This window comes from Gavia stellata, chromosome 35, assembly GCF_030936135.1.
Source record: "Gavia stellata isolate bGavSte3 chromosome 35, bGavSte3.hap2, whole genome shotgun sequence".
Lineage (NCBI taxonomy): Eukaryota > Metazoa > Chordata > Aves > Gaviiformes > Gaviidae > Gavia > Gavia stellata.
In genome coordinates, this window is record NC_082628.1 from 945,489 (window position 1) to 963,329 (window position 17,841).

Genomic DNA, 17,841 nt, shown 5'->3' on the forward strand with positions numbered 1-17,841 from the left:
TTAAGGGCTCGGCCTCGGGGTTGGACCTGGGGATGGGGTGCTGGGTGGTACAGGTATAATTGGGGGGCATGAGTGGGGGTAGGGGTCCCTCTCCGGAGGCAGCCAGCTCGAGCTGTCACCCGAGAACTCCTCAAAGAGGGATGGGAAACCTTCCCTGGGACTCTGCCTTCTCAGCGGGATCCCAGGGTCGGCCCCTGTTAGGGTGGCCGGCGTGGGTAAATCCCTAAGAGTGGTGAAGGTGCCTTCCGAGTGCCGCTTGGTGTTGGAGGCGAAGCTTTGGGTGCTTTGGGATTCGTACGACTGCCATCTGCTCAGGAGGGAAGGATGGGGGGAGAAAAGGTGGTTTAATGCACATGGTGGCATCTGGCAGCCTCCCTGCAGGAGGTGGCCAGGGCAGGGGCTGTGTCCTGCAAAGTACTTCACTGTGTGGAGCATCCTCCAGAAAAGCCGTAATAAATCCATAGAAATAATTTTGGGTTTCAGGGGGTCTGCCAAGCCCGGCCAGGCTTGTTCCTGACATCAGGTATATGCACTATCCCGTCCCATATCATTTGCCCGACGTCTTGCTCGGCTGCGGTGGGTTCGTGCCTCCGCCCTGGTCCCTGCTTGCTGCTCCTGGGAGGGAGCGTGGTGCTGCCCCGAGGTTTTGCTCAACCTCCTCCAGCTCCAGGATGGAGAGCTGATGTTGAGGTTCACGGCAGAAGGTCCCCAAAGGCTTTTCCTGCCACGCAGCCGCCAGCGTGGAGTGGGGCTCAGCACCGTGCCCGAAGCATGGCCCCCTCCTGACTCTGCCCCGCCACGTCCCCGTGCAGCCCGTCTCTGGGCTGAGACAGCCGAGAAATCCTGGGGGGGACATGGCAATGTCCCTGCGTGGGCTGGTAGAGAGCCAGAAGGGAGCTCGTCTGGACAAATACAGAAGAACGAGGCACATTGTAATAGTGAGGCTGCCCAATCGTCACCCTTTATTTGCTGAAAACCAGACTGCTGGGTGCCTGTCAGCAAGCACTCATTACTCTGGTTTGATTTCTTCAGAGATTGGTAGTACAGAAGGGAGGAAAAGGCACTCACCTTCTGCAAAGAGAACCGTTCCCCGAAAAGTCGGACCTTCCTCCTTTGCTCCAGTGATTTCCGATTTCAGTTTTACAAGCAATTACTGCTTTCAGCCTCCCAACAAAAGCAGCTTCGAAGCAGCCAACCGGAGCTTTGTGCTTAGGAAATAGTGCTAAGCGGAACAACTCTGGCTGCTCCAAAACTCCAAAGTGAGCGATGCAAAGCTCGGCATCCCCTTGCCCAGCCCAGTTTTGACAATGTGATGTTTTGCAGGCACCTGTCAGCAGCGGAGAAGGACGGAGAGGGAAGGCAAAGCGTTTGCAAGTGCTGGTGCCCATGCTGGGATGGGATAAACTGCTTTCCGGAGGCTTCTCCCCTTCCTGCTCCATCCCATCCCAAGGCCACAGGTCCGCAACCCCACAGCTCTACAAAACCCTTAACTCCTCCAGCAATTTCCTCAACAAAATAAGCGCTCCGAGTCCATTTGAGTGGCCTAACCGGGACCGAGTGAGTTCTGAGCGGGGCCCTTTCCTTCGGTGGCATCTCCGCGCAAGGCTTGCCGCGATTTCGAGGATGCTGCAACAGAAGGGCCATGGGACGCTGAGAGCATCTTGCCGCAGAGCCGGAGGTGCTCACTTGTCCTGTTTCCTCCTATGTTTCCTCCTAATGCGTATTTTGCCCCGTAAGGCGTATTTTCCCCAAGGCTTTGCACCTCACTCCTATTTTGGCAGCTTGTGCTTTTAAATACACCCAAACGCTGCTTATGCCTTTTGGCCCAGCAGGATGCGGCATTTACACCCCTTTTCTCTATTCCGGCTAGTTTTTGCCCAAAACAGAGCTGGTTTCTCCCCATCCACTAAGTTTTCCAAGCGGGAAGAGTCCTGGGGTGCGTGGCTTTAAATAACTGCCTGGATACGCATCACCGATTGTGATGCCATAAACGGTCACTTGTTGTGTCTCTGGAGTTGGTGCACACTGGGTGCCACTGAGCTCCTCTCGGTGAGAGCTGTCCAGGTGTCCCGGGGGACTCTGGCCCCCTGATTGATCTGGAGGTTCAATTATCCCCCCAAACCGGTGACCGACGTGAGGATGAACCAGAACGGGGCTTACAAAATGACACTTCTGGAAGAGTTACAGGTAGCACAGCCGAAGGGCTGAGCATCCCCCAAACAGGGGGAAAACTCTCCCCGAAATCCCATTGGCATTTCCCTGGAGGGCAGAAGGATGGGCAGGGGGAGATGCTTTGCACTGGGGAGGGCTGCCAGGGGCAGGTTTAGCGTCCCTGGTCGCAGCACGGAGGCAAAACGGTATCTAAGAGAGAAGGAGACTTGCCGGCAGGACGCAAGGGAGCTCTAGACGCCCAGCCCCAACTTTTACCTTCTTCTCATTGCTAAACAGAGGCATGACGAGGAGGCACTGATTGACCAGGGGAGAAGGAGCAACGGTGCCAAGATTCACTATGAGAAGGAGGAGTTGGAAGGTGAGTCTCTGCTGAGATGCTGGTAGAGGGGCCACCAGCCCGGCGCCTTTTCCCGTTGCACAAAGTCCCTACAACGTCCCTCACTCGGTGTGACATCATGTGCAGCAAAACGTGCCATGCTTCTTAATAAAGCAGCACAGTTATTTTCACGTGTTTTAATATTACGGCTTTTCAACAGAGGGAAAAAGCCCCCGCGGAGGTCACGGTGTGAGCTTTAGCCATGGGGCTGGATAATTCACGGCTTGTTTACTCGCAGAGGCTGCTCCTGGCTTGGAGAGGTCTGGAGAATAATTGGACAGCTGCAGGCGCGAGGCTGTGCTTTTCTTCTTTTCTTCTGGAGTTCCTTATCATGGGACTGATTGGATCTTCTCTTGTCGCCTTGTGCCATACAAGGATTTTAAAAAGAATTCCCTTCTGTCACTGCTTAATGAGCAAGGCTGAGTGTTGGCCAGCCCAAGCTGGAATTTGAGAAGACGTTGGATGCTTTCAGGGCACTTTTGGGGGAGCCATCACTTGTTGTTGCTCTGTTGTTGCAAAGTTCGAGTAAAACAGGCTTGGAAAAAAGGAGAGGTCTGTGACATTCAGGGATCCAGTGAAAACAAAATTGGTGTTTCCTCCTGGGACGGCTGCACTGATTTAACCGTGGTGTCTGCGTCATCCATCTCCCCAATATCGCGAGTGATGCAAATGCTGCTTTTTTGCAGGCCACCGGACCCTGTACGCCGGCGTGCAGATGCCGCTGGTGGGGCAATGCCACCGGCATCACCGACCCCACAAGCAGAAGCATCGGGAACAGGAGGAGGACTGTGCCCCGACGGAGCAGGGCTACCACTGTAAGTCCCGCCACCCCGTTCACTAAACTCCTTGGGGCTACATGGGCGCTGGGGTCTTCTGCAAGCAGGTCCATGTGGCTAGTTTGAGTGACTTGCTGTTCTTCCGAGGGAAAGTGGCATTATTTAACAAGACCCTCTTTTTCAAAACTTTCATCTTTTTTTTTTGAGGTAGTTAAATGTATAATGGATTTAGGCTCATCTTCCTCAGCGGGATGCCTGCTTTAAAAATGGAAATGTGGGGAAGGAAAGCTGCCCATCCTTGTGCAGGGGTGGAATAGATGCTTCTCCTTCTCCGTGGCTCTGTGCAAGCCCCAACAGAGCCAGGGGAGAGGGGCCGGCCCAATATTTGTGGCTGAACTGGTGCCGATCTGATGCCCGCTTTGCATGTGAGCGTGATGGGCCATATTCGAGCGTGGTAACGGGACGGGTCTCTGTGTTCTGCCCCCAGGCACCCCGTCCCAGCGGGTGCAGTTCATCCTCAGGACCAAGGAGGACGAGCAGCATGTCCCTCACGCCTTGTTCACCGAGCTGGATGAGATCTGCGTGAAAGAGGGCGAAGATGCCGAGTGGAAGGAAACGGCAAGGTAAATCCCTGCTGCCGGCTGTGGTGGGAGAGGAGTCCCTGCGCCAGCAGTGCACGCGGGCTCTGCTATCCGCTCCGCAGGACGCGAAGCTTTTGCAGCTGTAGGTGCTGATGCGAGGAGCCATCTCCTCTTGCTACCTGTAGCTCTGTTAAAGGGGTTGGAGAGCTGGGGCTGTTTCCTTGCAATGGGGCTGACAGCACCCGATGTCCGCAGGTGGCTGAAGTTTGAGGAGGACGTGGAAGACGGCGGCGAGCGCTGGAGCAAGCCCTATGTGGCCACGCTGTCCTTGCACAGCCTCTTTGAGCTGAGGAGCTGCATCATCAATGGCACGGTGCTGCTGGACATTAGTGCCAACAGCATCAAAGAGATCGCAGGTACTGTGGGTGCCGCGTCCCTCCGGGAACGGTCGAGCTTGGCTCGCCGCTGTGCCCTTCCTTCCCAGATCAAACCCTGCCTCATTTTCCTGTGCCATGCTCAGATCTGATCCTGGGCCAGCAAGAACAGCTCACGGAGTTTGACGAGCGCACGCGGGCAAAAATTGGAGAAGTTCTTTTGAAGAAGCACCACCATCAGAACGAGAAGAAAAGAAACAACCTTCTCCGCTCGTTTGCTGATGTGAGCAAGAAGGGGTCGGACCTGCACCTCCTCGACAAGCCAGGTGAGGGTTCCTGCAGGGCTTTGGCACCCGGTGAAGGTTTCTGCAGGGCTTTGGCAGCAGATGAGGGTTTCTGCAGGGCTTTGGCCCCATTAGGTTTGTCCTAGCAAAGGAGAAGCATCCCAATTGCTCCTTGTCCGTCTTTCTGAGTGTCTTTCTTTTTTCTACCAGCTCAAACACTTACCCCTCATCCTTCTCCCACCACTGTGGAAGCTAAAAATGGGGTGAACCATGAGACCAGCACAACGGATTTAAGCAAGGTGAGACACTCATAGCTTTCTTAGGCCTTCAGGGCCGAATTTGCTGTTGCAACCTTGGCTGCAGAGGGAGCTGCAGGGTGCTGTGGGCTTTGCTTTTGGGGTAATTGCCTGAAAATGGCTTGTTGTGCCCAGGCGGAGCTGCACTTCATGAAGAAAATTCCCAGCGGGGCTGAAGCGTCCAACGTGCTCGTAGGAGAGCTGGATTTCCTTCGCCAGCCCATCATGGCATTTGTCCGCCTGACCCCGGCTGTCCTCCTCTCGGGCATGACGGAAGTTCCCATCCCAACAAGGTCTGAACGAGAAGCACAAAGTTTTTATTTCAAACCCCCCCAACAAAACATCAGATGGCATGCACCAGTTTGGCATCCCAAGGGAACAAGGCCAGCGGGAGCCAGCACGTTTCTGCCAGCCACGTCTCCTTGCCTTCATTTCCCCCTTCCCTGCTGTAGCTTTTAAACCCATTGGCCAACGTGAATGAGAGTTGGCCCCAAAATGAAATTTGCGATGGGTTTTGATGAATTTCCAATTCATCACCGGAGTCGGTGAGCCTCCGTGTCCCCTCTCGAGCCGTGCTCTGGGCTGGGAGCTGCCAGGGATTTCCTTGGGTGCTCTTTGAGCCATGACACGTTCGTCTCTCTCCTTTTGTTTGTCTTGCCCAGGTTCCTGTTTGTTTTGCTTGGACCAGAAGGAAAAGCCCATCAGTACCATGAGATCGGCAGGTCCATCGCTACTATCATGACGGATGAGGTGCGACGTGAGAAGGGATATCTCTGGGTCATTTTTGGCTTTCTTCACCTCTCCCTGTCTCTGTAGTAGTGAGGAAGAGCATTTGCTGTCCCCGCTGCCGGCAGCTCTCCAAATAGCCCACCCTTCGTTCGCACCCCAAAGCAAACACGCACGTTTGCATCACCCCACATCCTGGAGGCTGAAATCCCACCCGGGGTGCATCCTGCACCTCGTCCTTCTCCCCGGGGTCCCCAGCACGCTGTCCCCAGTGGTGGCATTGCCAGGGCCAGTAAAACTTGTCCTCTTTAAGCAACAGGCTGCGGTGTGCCATGGGGGATGGGGGGCCTCGTGGAGGAGAGGATTACAAGGAACACGATGGACAGATTTTTCCTTTTGGGGGAATACTTCCTGCCATTGCCAGCAGGAAATTTGGGGGAAATTATCTTGCGTTTAGCCAAGTGCTTATTGCACTGCTTAGGGCATGCGAGATGGGTTGTCCTCTGAGCAGGTTGTCTCCTACGGGCAGGTTTTCCATGACGTCGCCTATAAAGCCAAGAACCGGGCTGACCTCGTGGCCGGCATCGATGAGTTTCTGGATCAGGTCACGGTCTTGCCGCCTGGAGAGTGGGATCCATCGATCCGAATCGAGCCCCCGAAAAACGTCCCTTCGCAGGTGGGTGCTGCGGTGGAGGGAGGTGCGAGGGGGACGGGCAGGACGGCAGGCAGCTGGGGATGCTGTTCAGGGCTCCAGATTCACAAGGTCCCTGTTTGACACAGTCACATGGCCAGACCAGAAGCAAAACAAGCCAGTGGTTACAAAGAGCTGTCTTTCTCTTATTTCCATTTGAACAGGAAAAAAGGAAGATGCCAGGAGCTCTCGATGACAGTGCTTCTGACAGTGAGCCGGAGAAGCACAGCGGTCCTGAACTGGAGCGGACGGGAAGGTGCAAGCTTTGATAGTTTGGGGTGTTTTTTTTCTGCTTGCCTCCCAAATCTGAGCATGCACCTTGCCTTTGAGCAGGTTTTTGGGGTTTTTTGGTTCAGTGAAGGGGCTCCACATGCCCAGCTGGGTCCCTGGGCTGGGCAGGTGGGAGATGTGGGCAGCTGGGCTCAGCCACAGCATCAGTGCACACAGGGCATTTTGGCGTGCCTCAGTTTCTAGTGGGTGTAAAAAGGGAGAAGGAGACGGCTTCTTTTCAGCACTGAAAATTACTCCATGCTTGTGATTGCCCTTCTGCAGCCAAGAAAAGTCCATGTGGTCTTGCAGGAGAACTGTCTCTATTTTGTCCTTCTTCCAGGCTCTTTGGAGGTTTGATCCTGGATGTGAAGCGAAAAGCCCCGTGGTTCTGGAGCGACTTTCGGGATGGTCTGAGGCTGCAGTGTCTGGCGTCCTTCCTCTTCCTCTACTGTGCCTGCATGTCCCCTGTCATCACCTTCGGGGGACTGCTGGGGGAGGCGACCGATGGCCACATAGTGAGCAGCTCTCTCTGTTGGGTGGCACGGGGGAGGATAAAACTCATGCAAAAGTCCTTGCTGCAGTGAGTTTGCTCTGGGTTTTTTTTCCCCCTAATGCTTTCTGTACTCACTGCTGCCTCTCTTCCCCGGACAGAGTGCCATGGAGTCGCTGCTGGGCGCCTCCATGACCGGCGTGGTGTTTTCCCTCTTTGCTGGCCAACCTCTCACCATCCTCGGCAGCACCGGACCCGTGCTCGTCTTTGAGAAGATCCTCTACAAATTCTGCAAGTAAGGCTGGTTGCTGCGGCCGGGTGCTGTGAGAGCCTTCAGAAGGCAGCGGGGATGGAGAAAAGATGTTTGTCTTTCATTTCTCTCAGCGGCAGTTGTTCGATTGAAGTTGTCTTGTGTGTCACAGATGCTGCACGCTGCTGCTTTAGTATGCGATGGTGCGAGAGCCCTGGCTCTCTGAAGGATGGATGGGGTCATTTGGGGGTTTTAGGCTTAAAGCGAAGCAGCTGGAGGAGGAGAAACCACAAGGATGTGGATGCCCAAGATGGGCTGCACAAGGAAGAGGAGACAAATCACTCTGGTTTGGGAATGGGGGAAGATTTGCTTCCCTCTGAGTACAAAACAAGGCACTTCTTAGCCTGATTGTTGCTGGAAGTGGAAATACAGTTTGCTCAGGTAGCCAAATAGTCTACTGCTGAAATGTTGTGAGTTTGGATGATTTCATTGAAAAAGTAGGAGTTTTTCATGTGAAATGGGTATTTTCCATGACAGTCCTTCTGCTGTGATGACTTCGATGTGAGATGAACCACCCTTATTGCAATTTAAATTTATCATTAAGCCCCAACTTGGAGCCTCTTGCTGGCCTTTCCACCCTTGGTTTTATTTTGGTTTCCCAGGGAGTACACGCTCTCCTATCTCTCTCTGCGGGCATGCATCGGGCTGTGGACCGCCTTCTTCTGCATCGTGCTGGTGGCCACCGACGCCAGCTCTTTGGTGTGCTACATCACCCGCTTCACCGAAGAAGCCTTCGCCTCCCTCATCTGCCTCATCTTCATCTACGAGGCTCTAGAGAAGCTGAGTCACCTGCGGGAGACCTACCCTGTGCACATGCACAGCCAGCTCGACTTCCTCACCATCGACTAGTGGGTTTTTTCCTCCTAAAACGCCCCTGCCCCTTGGCAGGAGCTCAGGGCTGCACCTGCATCGCCTCTCCCTTACCCGTGTCTTGGCTTCTCTCCTCCCAGCTGTAAGTGTGAGGCACCGACGCATCCCAGCAATGAAACCCTGCGTTTCTGGGAGAGCAACAAGATCAACGTGTCTGGCATCGCCTGGGAAAACCTCACGGTGACCGTAAGTGCCCCGAGCCACTGCTTCCTCGTGCCGCGGCCACGGGGTCCAGGGGCATTCGCGTGGTGCGCAAGTCGGAGCCCTTCAGGTGGTGATGGGCTTCCAGCTGTGCTAGTGCTGCTCTGAAAAGTCATTGCTTACATCTAATGGGTGGTTTTAACCCGCTTGGTCCTGGGAAGGAGAGTCCACCTTGTCCAGTCCACCTTGTGCCCAACATCGTGGGTAATAACTGTCTGCCTCCTCAACGCGGTGGCAGGACAATATTTCTGACCGGCAGCAGAAATAACCCCCTCGTTATGCAAGGTTTCCTTGCCGCACGTGCACTGCCTTTGTGTCCTGATGCTCTGTTTCTCCAGGAATGTCGGTATTTGCATGGAGAGTTTCAAGGACCTGCCTGTGGACCCAATGGCCCCTACACGCCTGACGTCCTCTTCTGGTGCTGCATCCTCTTCTTCTCCACCTTTGTGCTGTCGAGCTTACTGAAGAAGTTTAAGACCAGCCGATACTTCCCAACCAGAGTAGGTAGAAGACGGTGGCCAGCAGCAGTCTCCACGCTCATTTCCCAAAATGGCTTTCCTGGAGCACTAAGCAGTATTTGCCACCACTCGGTCGAGCTGGGAAACGTTGACCTTGAAGGCCAAGCTCTCCATCAGCGTGGACGTCCCTCACTCATTTCCATGAGCGCAAAAGGATCGTAGCATTTCCCACCTGCCTGGCGACCTGTCCTGGAGCCATCTCTTGCTCAGGCAGTGGGAAATCAGGTCTTCCACAGTTACTTTTTTTCACCTTCTGTGCATTATGTGCTCAAGGGGAAGGCTGATTCAGCTGAGGAGCTGCCATAGCAAACGACACTATTTCTTCCTTTTGAGGAGCAAATGATGCCTCAGTGCCTTATTCCCGTTTTAGCTGTGAGCGTGGCTGTCGTGGCAGACATCTGCTTCCTTCTTTTGTAATTTTATTTTTTTTTTTAAGGTTTCAACTAAGACAACCCTTTTCCACCTAATTAAACATTTTGTATTGCCTGGCACCAGATCTCACAGGCACAAACACAGCAACGGTATCTAACCAAGGGATTTGGCTGCATGTCCTCAGCATGGAGGGGTTTTGTTAACCGGTCTTAATGGCGTTGACGTCCCTCACTTTTCCATGTCATGTTGTGGCCCCCTTTGCGACGCCCCCTTCAGCTCTGGTTTCTTGCCCCAGGTACGGTCCACAGTAAGCGACTTTGCTGTTTTCCTCACCATCGTCGTCATGGTGCTCACGGACTTCATGATTGGGATCCCATCACCGAAGCTCCACGTCCCCCATATGTTCAAGGTAACGGGGTGTTTTGGCAGGGAGCTGGTTTCAGCCCTTGGGGATGCCACAAGGTGATGCCGGGGCAGGACAGGGCTGAGTCCGGAGGAGATGCTGGTGGTGCGACCATCTCCTCTTCTGCCTCCAAGCGCATTGTTTCCTTCGGGAAAGGAGAAGACAGCCCCAAAACTAGATACCTCCAGGAGAAGTATCTGTAGGTGCTTGCAAAGAGGGCAGCGGCAGTGCTGAACCCCAGGGTGACGTGAAGCCAGGGCTGGGAGGTGCTCTGACATGGGAATGGAGGGGAAAAGCAAAGCCAGTGAGGTGGCTGGGCTGGGAGATGATGCTGATGTGTGTGCTTTGTTGCAGCCTACCAGAGACGACCGCGGGTGGTTCATCAACCCCGTAGGACCCAACCCTTGGTGGACGGTGTTGGCTGCGCTCATCCCAGCTCTGCTCTGCACCATCTTGATCTTCATGGACCAGCAGATCACTGCTGTTATTGTGAACAGGAAGGAGCACAGGCTGAAGGTAAGGGGCTGCAAGAGATGAGCCCATCCCCAACTCACTCCGGGCTGCAGGCACGGGGAGAAGCTCCTATTCCAAATGCTTTGGGAAGGCATTGGTTTGGGAAAACGTCAGGCTGCGTGGCAGGATGCTCTCCTGCATTAATGATGACACAGGGAGCAAACGACAGGGAGTTCAGATGAGCAGCCTTTCAGAGGAGCAAATTAATCTTGGAGCAATAGAGAAGCGTGGTTTTGTTTTAAAATGTCAGCAGTGGATGGGGGATCGAATTGTGTTGACGCGCTGCCAGGGATAACTCAGAGTCACATCCTACTTGCAAGTGGTGGAAATTTCTTTATGAAGGAAAAAACCCGGTCTCTTTTTTTCTTTTGAGAAGTAGCTATCGCACAACCAAATGCACTTTGTCTGAACTGCCACCTTTTCATGCAAGGGGCTTGCACAAAGAGCAGATACCTCCTTATTTGTTTCCGAGGCGTGTTTTAAATTCTCAAGAAGTTGACTTGCGCTCTAGCGGGGTTTGAGCCTGACTTGCGACGTTGTCCTTGCTCTTGTGCTGTGGGACGCTCATCTCCTTGTTTTGCTTCCCGCAGAAAGGATGTGGGTACCACCTGGACCTTTTCATGGTGGCCGTGATGCTCGGGGTGTGCTCCGTGATGGGGCTGCCCTGGTTTGTGGCTGCCACCGTCCTGTCCATCACCCACGTGAATAGCCTCAAAGTCGAGTCTGAGTGCGCAGCTCCAGGAGAACAACCCAAGTTTCTGGGGATACGAGAGCAGAGAGTCACTGGCTCCATGATCTTTGTGCTCATGGGCTGCTCTGTCTTCTTCACTTCTGTGTTAAAGGTAAGAGGAAAATGCAAAACACCCAACAGCCACGAGCTTTTTGGAGGTTACCCAAAACCAGTCCCCTCTCTCCAGGCCCGAGCAGCTGTGGAGCGGAGGAGGAGGTGATCCCAAACCTTGGGGCTTGACCCACAGTGGGAAGCAGCCTCCTCGCTTACGCTTTCCAGCCGTTCAGCACGTTATCGATGGCAATTTGCTCCCCCAAATGCCTCAGCACAGCCGTTCCAGTAGCTAAACACACTGAAATCATCTCCATGGGCTTCCTTGCGTGTTCCTCCCACAAGATAATCTCCTCGCTAGGCTAAGAGGAGGCACGTCGCTTTTGCTTGTTGCTACAAGAATAAGGAGAAAGGTTTTTCTACCGTCACAGAACGTGGCATATGGTAGCATGGTCGCCTGTTTTCCTCCAACCTTTCTGGAAGATAGGATTCTGCTGATGAAAGATAACTCCAACGGTCAGCCTAAAGCAGAGCGTTAGCTCACTCGCAGGCACAAAAGCTCTGCTGGTTAAAATCCGACACGTCTCTAACCCTGTGGAAACTGGAAAGCTGTAGGCAATTTGAGGCAGTGCCTGTAGAAGAGAGTGGTACTACTGAAAATGCAATTTAAAAAAATAAATGATTGCATTCTTTCTTTCAGTTTATACCAATGCCTGTGCTTTACGGCGTCTTTCTCTACATGGGCGTGTCGTCGCTCGGAGAAATTCAGGTACGGACTTTTTTACAGCGTGCAGCATGTCCGCTGCCTGGTATTTCATCTCCGTAGAAGCAGGAAAAAAGCAGCGGCATGGGAAAAAAACCTCTCGGAAAGCAAGCAATGAAAATATTTTGTGTACGAAAAAGATTGGAGGAGGCACAGGAGGTCTATAGGGCTGGGAGGACCGGGCAAGTTGAGCGCTCCCTGTTTAAACACAGGTTAGGGCAGGCCAGTGTTTGGTTAGGTGAAAATGGGGGAGTTGAGTGCACAGGGAAGGCAATTTCTACCACTGGTGGAAATCCTTGCTGGGGGATTCAGTGGGCCAAGACAAGCTAATCATAGAATAACGTGGCATAATTGCACGTGGGTGGGCAGCTCTCACGGGCAAGCTGGTTTCTAGCTGGAGCGAAGGGAAAATGGGTGCTGCTCCCAGGAGGAGCATAGTGGGATCCACGGTTTCTCATGGCGAGCGAGATCCTGAAAACTCCCTCCACGTCTCAAGAGGGCCAGAAGCTTTCCGCAGTCCCAAGGTGGCAACTTTTCCACTTTGACTTTGCAGTTCTTCGATCGCTTGAAGCTGTTTTGGATGCCGGCGAAACACCAGCCGGATTTCATCTACCTGCGGCACGTCCCCTTGCGAAAGGTGCACTTCTTCACCGTGATCCAGCTGATCTGCCTCATCCTGCTCTGGGCCATCAAGGTGTCCCGTGCCGCCATCGTCTTTCCCATGATGGTAAGAGGCGGTGCCGCTCGGCACAGGGATGTTTGCCGCGTTGGAGTGAGATGTAGCACCACCTCTGGCCTCACCGCATCTTCCCTCTATTTCGTGCAGGTCTTGGCTCTTGTATTTGTCCGGAAAGCCATGGATTTCTGCTTCTCAAAGCGAGAGCTCAGCTTCCTGGATGACCTTATGCCAGAGAGCAAGAAGAAGAAGTTGGACGGTGCCAAAAACGAAGCCAATGAAGAAGAGGTAACGCTTGCTGGGCGCTCGGGGCTGGACATCTCCCTCGGGCTGTGAGATTGCCTGTTTCTAGCACAGCTTGTCTTTACATGTTGGGGCAAGATCAGAACTCAAAAGAAACAGATCCTAATAGCCTGGATCCCACATCTTAACCTTTTTTTTCCCTGAATGAGCAGTGAGCTTAACACTTGAATAGAGGTATAATTTTTTAAATGAGTCATTTATAATAACAGATGATGATGATGATGATGATGGAAAGATTGGCTCGTAACAGTGTTTTTAACCCCCCCCCCAAAAAATTCAGAGTGAAAGGTCTTTACCCTGCTGCGCTAATAGCTAAAGGTGCCACGAGTCAGAAGGAGAGGGCAGCATGCAATGTTTTTGCTGGGTGTTCAGGTTTTTTCCACTTGGATCCAAGACAGAGAACTTGATTTGTCCCTTTTTTCCGTCAGGAGTCCCCGAAAATGATGGAAGCTGCTGCTGCTGCCGGTTCAGTTCTGCTGAAACTGGGCAAGACCAGCAACCTGGATACACCAAAGCAAAGCAGGGACAGGTAAAGCCCCACCAAGTGCCAGGACCCCCGGCAAGATTAGTTGGAAGGTGTTTGGCACAATTTTTTCCACTTGCATCTTTCTTGAGCGTCCCATAGAAAGCAGCAGTCAGCTTGGTGGGAAAATCACATCTACGGGCAGGGCTGCAGGAGGGGATCGCAGGGCTCTGCCTCCAAGCAGAGTGGCTGCACAACTCCCATCTGACCCCAAAAAGTCGCATCCTCAGTGACTTTAGGGTAGCTGGAGATCCTCATATGTAAAAACGAGGAGTTGCAGGCATGATCTGTACCAGCAGTGGCTTAGGAGCCCACTCCAGGGCTAAACGCCCGCAAGAGCCTTTGCACGGAGCTGTAGCTCTGCAGCTCTCAGGCTTGCCTCGCAAAACTCCTCATCCAGCAAAACCTGCCGTGCTTATGCTGAGCTTTGATTCTCGGGGCCCCGCTGTTCCTCTTGCTGATGCTAACGCACTTGGTGGCATCAGTTCCCATAGTCACGGATTGCTCTGTAAAATATTTATTGCAGGACTGATCCTTGCGAGATTAATATCTCGGAGGAAGTGTTGAAAACGAGCGTGTGGAAGGCTCTCACTATGAACACAGAAACAGTCTGAATCCGGGGAGGAAAGAGGTAAAGGACTGCATGTGAACGTGACCGTGCTCCTCTGCAAGCGACGGCGCATGCCTACAGTTTTCCCGTGCTTCGGCAGGCAGTACCGAGCAAACGGCCCGTCCCTGGGAACAGGCAGCGAGGACCGTGGCATGCAAACCAGCTCGTCACTGCCAGGGTGGTCCCACGAACAGGGTTGAACCAGCAGCAGCCGGCAGGTCTTCCACTGATGGTGCTCTCCCTCTTTTTGTCTTTTTTCCCCCCAGTTTTGCTATTTAGGAGCCTCGGCTTTGAAGGGGAGGAGTGAGAACGTGACTCAGGGACGTGCCAACGCAGAGACGGGGAGATACCGCTGTTTTCCAGTTGGAGGATTCCCATTAAAGCCATGTCGATGTTTTCAGTTCTCCTTGGTGTGCTTCAGGCATTCAGTATCTCTAGACCAGCAAACTGAGGTGTACGTGCCAGTCAATGGGAGTTCGGTGTCGTGAAGTTCCCGTGTGTACGTGCGTGTGGTGGTGTGGGTTTGTAGTGGTAGAGGGACTGCTGCCGCTTTATCATTCAGTGCTGTTTTCCTTCCTTTTACCTCCCTGGCACTCTGTAGTTTTTTCTTCTCCCCTGTCCTTGCAAAGTCTCTTCTCTCCCAGGGTGGGATGAGCCGGGAGGAAAGCGGCAAGATGCCTTTTCCTTCTCCCTTCCCCTGCCGCTGTGCAGGAAGAAGCTGTGAAGCAGAGATGGCTCTCGTGCTCTCTTGAGGTTTTGGGGCGGGGGGTCGTTGGGCTGTGGTGTCACCTCAGGCACATGCGGTCGAGTCGGCTGGCCGTGGAGCCTGGGAGGAGAGGACAAGCCAGAAGAAAAGGTCCCCTTGCAGCCCTGCATCTTGCTGTGGGCTCAGCACGTGCTCCAGGCTCTCGGCGTCTGCAACTGGTGCCTCGTGCCCAGCTGGGACGGGTGCACGAGCCCTCCTGCCATCGGCTTGTCCCATCCTCTGCGGGAGCCTGTTCGTGCATGAAGCCAACCCCAAATGCCAAGGGCAAGTTGTTGCTCCTTGCAAACGGGTGGGGAAAAGAAACTACAGAATTGCTCTGTAAGGAAGAAAGGGGTACATCCCCAAGCAGGGCCAAAATCAGACGGCTTTTACGGGATGGGGTTTTGCAAGCTGTAGGTTGACTTTTGCCAGCGTGGCATGGTGACTGTCGGAGGGGACAGCTGCTGTCCTGCAGCGCCGCGGGAGCGGTTCCCGAGAAAAGGGAGGCGGAAGCAGCTGAAGGAGTTGAAGCCTTAGGCCGCAAGAGCTGAGCAGCTCCGGGTATTCCAAAGTATTTTTCCAACCGTGTCCCCGCCTGGCCAGGGAAGTCAGTGGAGGAGGTGGTGCGTCTGGCTCCCTCTGTATAGTGTGCTGGAGGTGAGGAAAGGGTTAAGGAAGAGAGAGGTCAGAGGAAGGAGGAGGGGAGTGTCTGTGGGGCTGTGCTGAGGGTGGGGTTTGGAGTAAGTGGAGGGAGAGGCTGGGGAAGAGCCCCAGGCCGGAGCTGGAAGCCAAGGGAAGGTGATGTCCCTCTGGGAGAATTAAGGGCTCAGCCTCGGGGTTGGACCTGGGGATGGGGTGCTGGGTGGTACAGGTATAATTGGGGGGCATGAGTGGGGGTAGGGGTCCCTCTCCGGAGGCAGCCAGCTCGAGCTGTCACCCGAGAACTCCTCAAAGAGGGATGGGAAGCCTTCCCTGGGACTCTGCCTTCTCAGCGGGATCCCAGGGTCGGCCCCTGTTAGGGTGGCCGGCGTGGGTAAATCCCTAAGAGTGGTGAAGGTGCCTTCCGAGTGCCGCTTGGTGTTGGAGGCGAAGCTTTGGGTGCTTTGGGATTCGTACGACTGCCATCTGCTCAGGAGGGAAGGATGGGGGGAGAAAAGGTGGTTTAATGCACATGGTGGCATCTGGCAGCCTCCCTGCAGGAGGTGGCCAGGGCAGGGGCTGTGTCCTGCAAAGTACTTCACTGTGTGGAGCATCCTCCCGAAAAGCCGTAATAAATCCATAGAAATAATTTTGGGTTTCAGGGGGTCTGCCAATCCCGGCCAGGCTTGTTCCTGACATCAGGTATATGCACTATCCCGTCCCATATCATTTGCCCGACGTCTTGCTCGGCTGCGGTGGGTTCGTGCCTCCGCCCTGGTCCCTGCTTGCTGCTCCTGGGAGGGAGCGTGGTGCTGCCCCGAGGTTTCGCTCAACCTCCTCCAGCTCCAGGATGGAGAGCTGATGTTGAGGTTCACGGCAGAAGGTCCCCAAAGGCTTTTCCTGCCACGCAGCCGCCAGCGTGGAGTGGGGCTCAGCACCGTGCCCGAAGCATGGCCCCCTCCTGACTCTGCCCCGCCACGTCCCCGTGCAGCCCGTCTCTGGGCTGAGACAGCCGAGAAATCCTGGGGGGGACATGGCAATGTCCCTGCGTGGGCTGGTAGAGAGCCAGAAGGGAGCTCGTCTGGACAAATACAGAAGAACGAGGCACATTGTAATAGTGAGGCTGCCCAATCGTCACCCTTTATTTGCTGAAAACCAGACTGCTGGGTGCCTGTCAGCAAGCACTCATTACTCTGGTTTGATTTCTTCAGAGATTGGTAGTACAGAAGGGAGGAAAAGGCACTCACCTTCTGCAAAGAGAACCGTTCCCCGAAAAGCCGGACCTTCCTCCTTTGCTCCAGTGATTTCCGATTTCAGTTTTACAAGCAATTACTGCTTTCAGCCTCCCAACAAAAGCAGCTTCGAAGCAGCCAACCGGAGCTTTGTGCTTAGGAAATAGTGCTAAGCGGAACAACTCTGGCTGCTCCAAAACTCCAAAGTGAGCGATGCAAAGCTCGGCATCCCCTTGCCCAGCCCAGTTTTGACAATGTGATGTTTTGCAGGCACCTGTCAGCAGCGGAGAAGGACGGAGAGGGAAGGCAAAGCGTTTGCAAGTGCTGGTGCCCATGCTGGGATGGGATAAACTGCTTTCCGGAGGCTTCTCCCCTTCCTGCTCCATCCCATCCCAAGGCCACAGGTCCGCAACCCCACAGCTCTACGAAACCCTTAACTCCTCCAGCAATTTCCTCAACAAAATAAGCGCTCCGAGTCCATTTGAGTGGCCTAACCGGGACCGAGTGAGTTCTGAGCGGGGCCCTTTCCTTCGGTGGCATCTCCGCGCAAGGCTTGCCGCGATTTCGAGGATGCTGCAACAGAAGGGCCATGGGACGCTGAGAGCATCTTGCCGCAGAGACGGAGGTGCTCACTTGTCCTGTTTCCTCCTATGTTTCCTCCTAATGCGTATTTTGCCCCGTAAGGCGTATTTTCCCCAAGGCTTTGCACCTCACTCCTATTTTGGCAGCTTGTGCTTTTAAATACACCCAAACGCTGCTTATGCCTTTCGGCCCAGCAGGATGCGGCATTTACACCCCTTTTCTCTATTCCGGCTAGTTTTTGCCCAAAACAGAGCTGGTTTCTCCCCATCCACTAAGTTTTCCAAGCGGGAAGAGTCCTGGGGTGCGTGGCTTTAAATAACTGCCTGGATACGCATCACCGATTGTGATGCCATAAACGGTCACTTGTTGTGTCTCTGGAGTTGGTGCACACTGGGTGCCACTGAGCTCCTCTCGGTGAGAGCTGTCCAGGTGTCCCGGGGGACTCTGGCCCCCTGATTGATCTGGAGGTTCAATTATCCCCCCAAACCGGTGACCGACGTGAGGATGAACCAGAACGGGGCTTACAAAATGACACTTCTGGAAGAGTTACAGGTAGCACAGCCGAAGGGCTGAGCATCCCCCAAACAGGGGGAAAACTCTCCCCGAAATCCCATTGGCATTTCCCTGGAGGGCAGAAGGATGGGCAGGGGGAGATGCTTTGCACTGGGGAGGGCTGCCAGGGGCAGGTTTAGCGTCCCTGGTCGCAGCACGGAGGCAAAACGGTGTCTAAGAGAGAAGGAGACTTGCCGGCAGGACGCAAGGGA

General features: G+C 54.1%; 1 protein-coding gene across 1 annotated transcript; it reads left to right on the plus strand.

Annotated features, from left to right (window-relative positions):
• Nucleotides 1-32: 32 nt before the first annotated feature.
• LOC132320343 (electroneutral sodium bicarbonate exchanger 1-like) lies at nt 33-13,883 on the plus strand. The gene is made up of 24 exons (XM_059832623.1): nt 33-53; nt 2,449-2,530; nt 3,235-3,363; nt 3,812-3,947; nt 4,161-4,321; nt 4,426-4,605; nt 4,774-4,862; nt 4,995-5,152; nt 5,522-5,609; nt 6,115-6,261; nt 6,441-6,532; nt 6,887-7,061; nt 7,198-7,331; nt 7,949-8,194; nt 8,297-8,402; nt 8,756-8,917; nt 9,603-9,716; nt 10,065-10,226; nt 10,814-11,065; nt 11,705-11,773; nt 12,321-12,494; nt 12,594-12,731; nt 13,175-13,275; nt 13,796-13,883. The coding sequence occupies exons 1-24, from the start codon at nt 33-35 to the stop codon at nt 13,881-13,883; spliced, it is 3,204 nt and encodes a 1,067-aa protein (XP_059688606.1).
• The last annotated feature ends 3,958 nt before the right edge of the window (nt 13,884-17,841 follow it).

Bases quoted from the DNA above. Each gene is read 5' to 3' on its own strand.
- LOC132320343 (XM_059832623.1), top strand. From the start codon at position 33: ATGGGGTGCTGGGTGGTACAG. The intron at 12,495-12,593 runs GTAAGAGGCGGT...TATTTCGTGCAG, and splicing joins CCATCGTCTTTCCCATGATG to GTCTTGGCTCTTGTATTTGT. The intron at 12,732-13,174 runs GTAACGCTTGCT...TTTTTCCGTCAG, and splicing joins ACGAAGCCAATGAAGAAGAG to GAGTCCCCGAAAATGATGGA.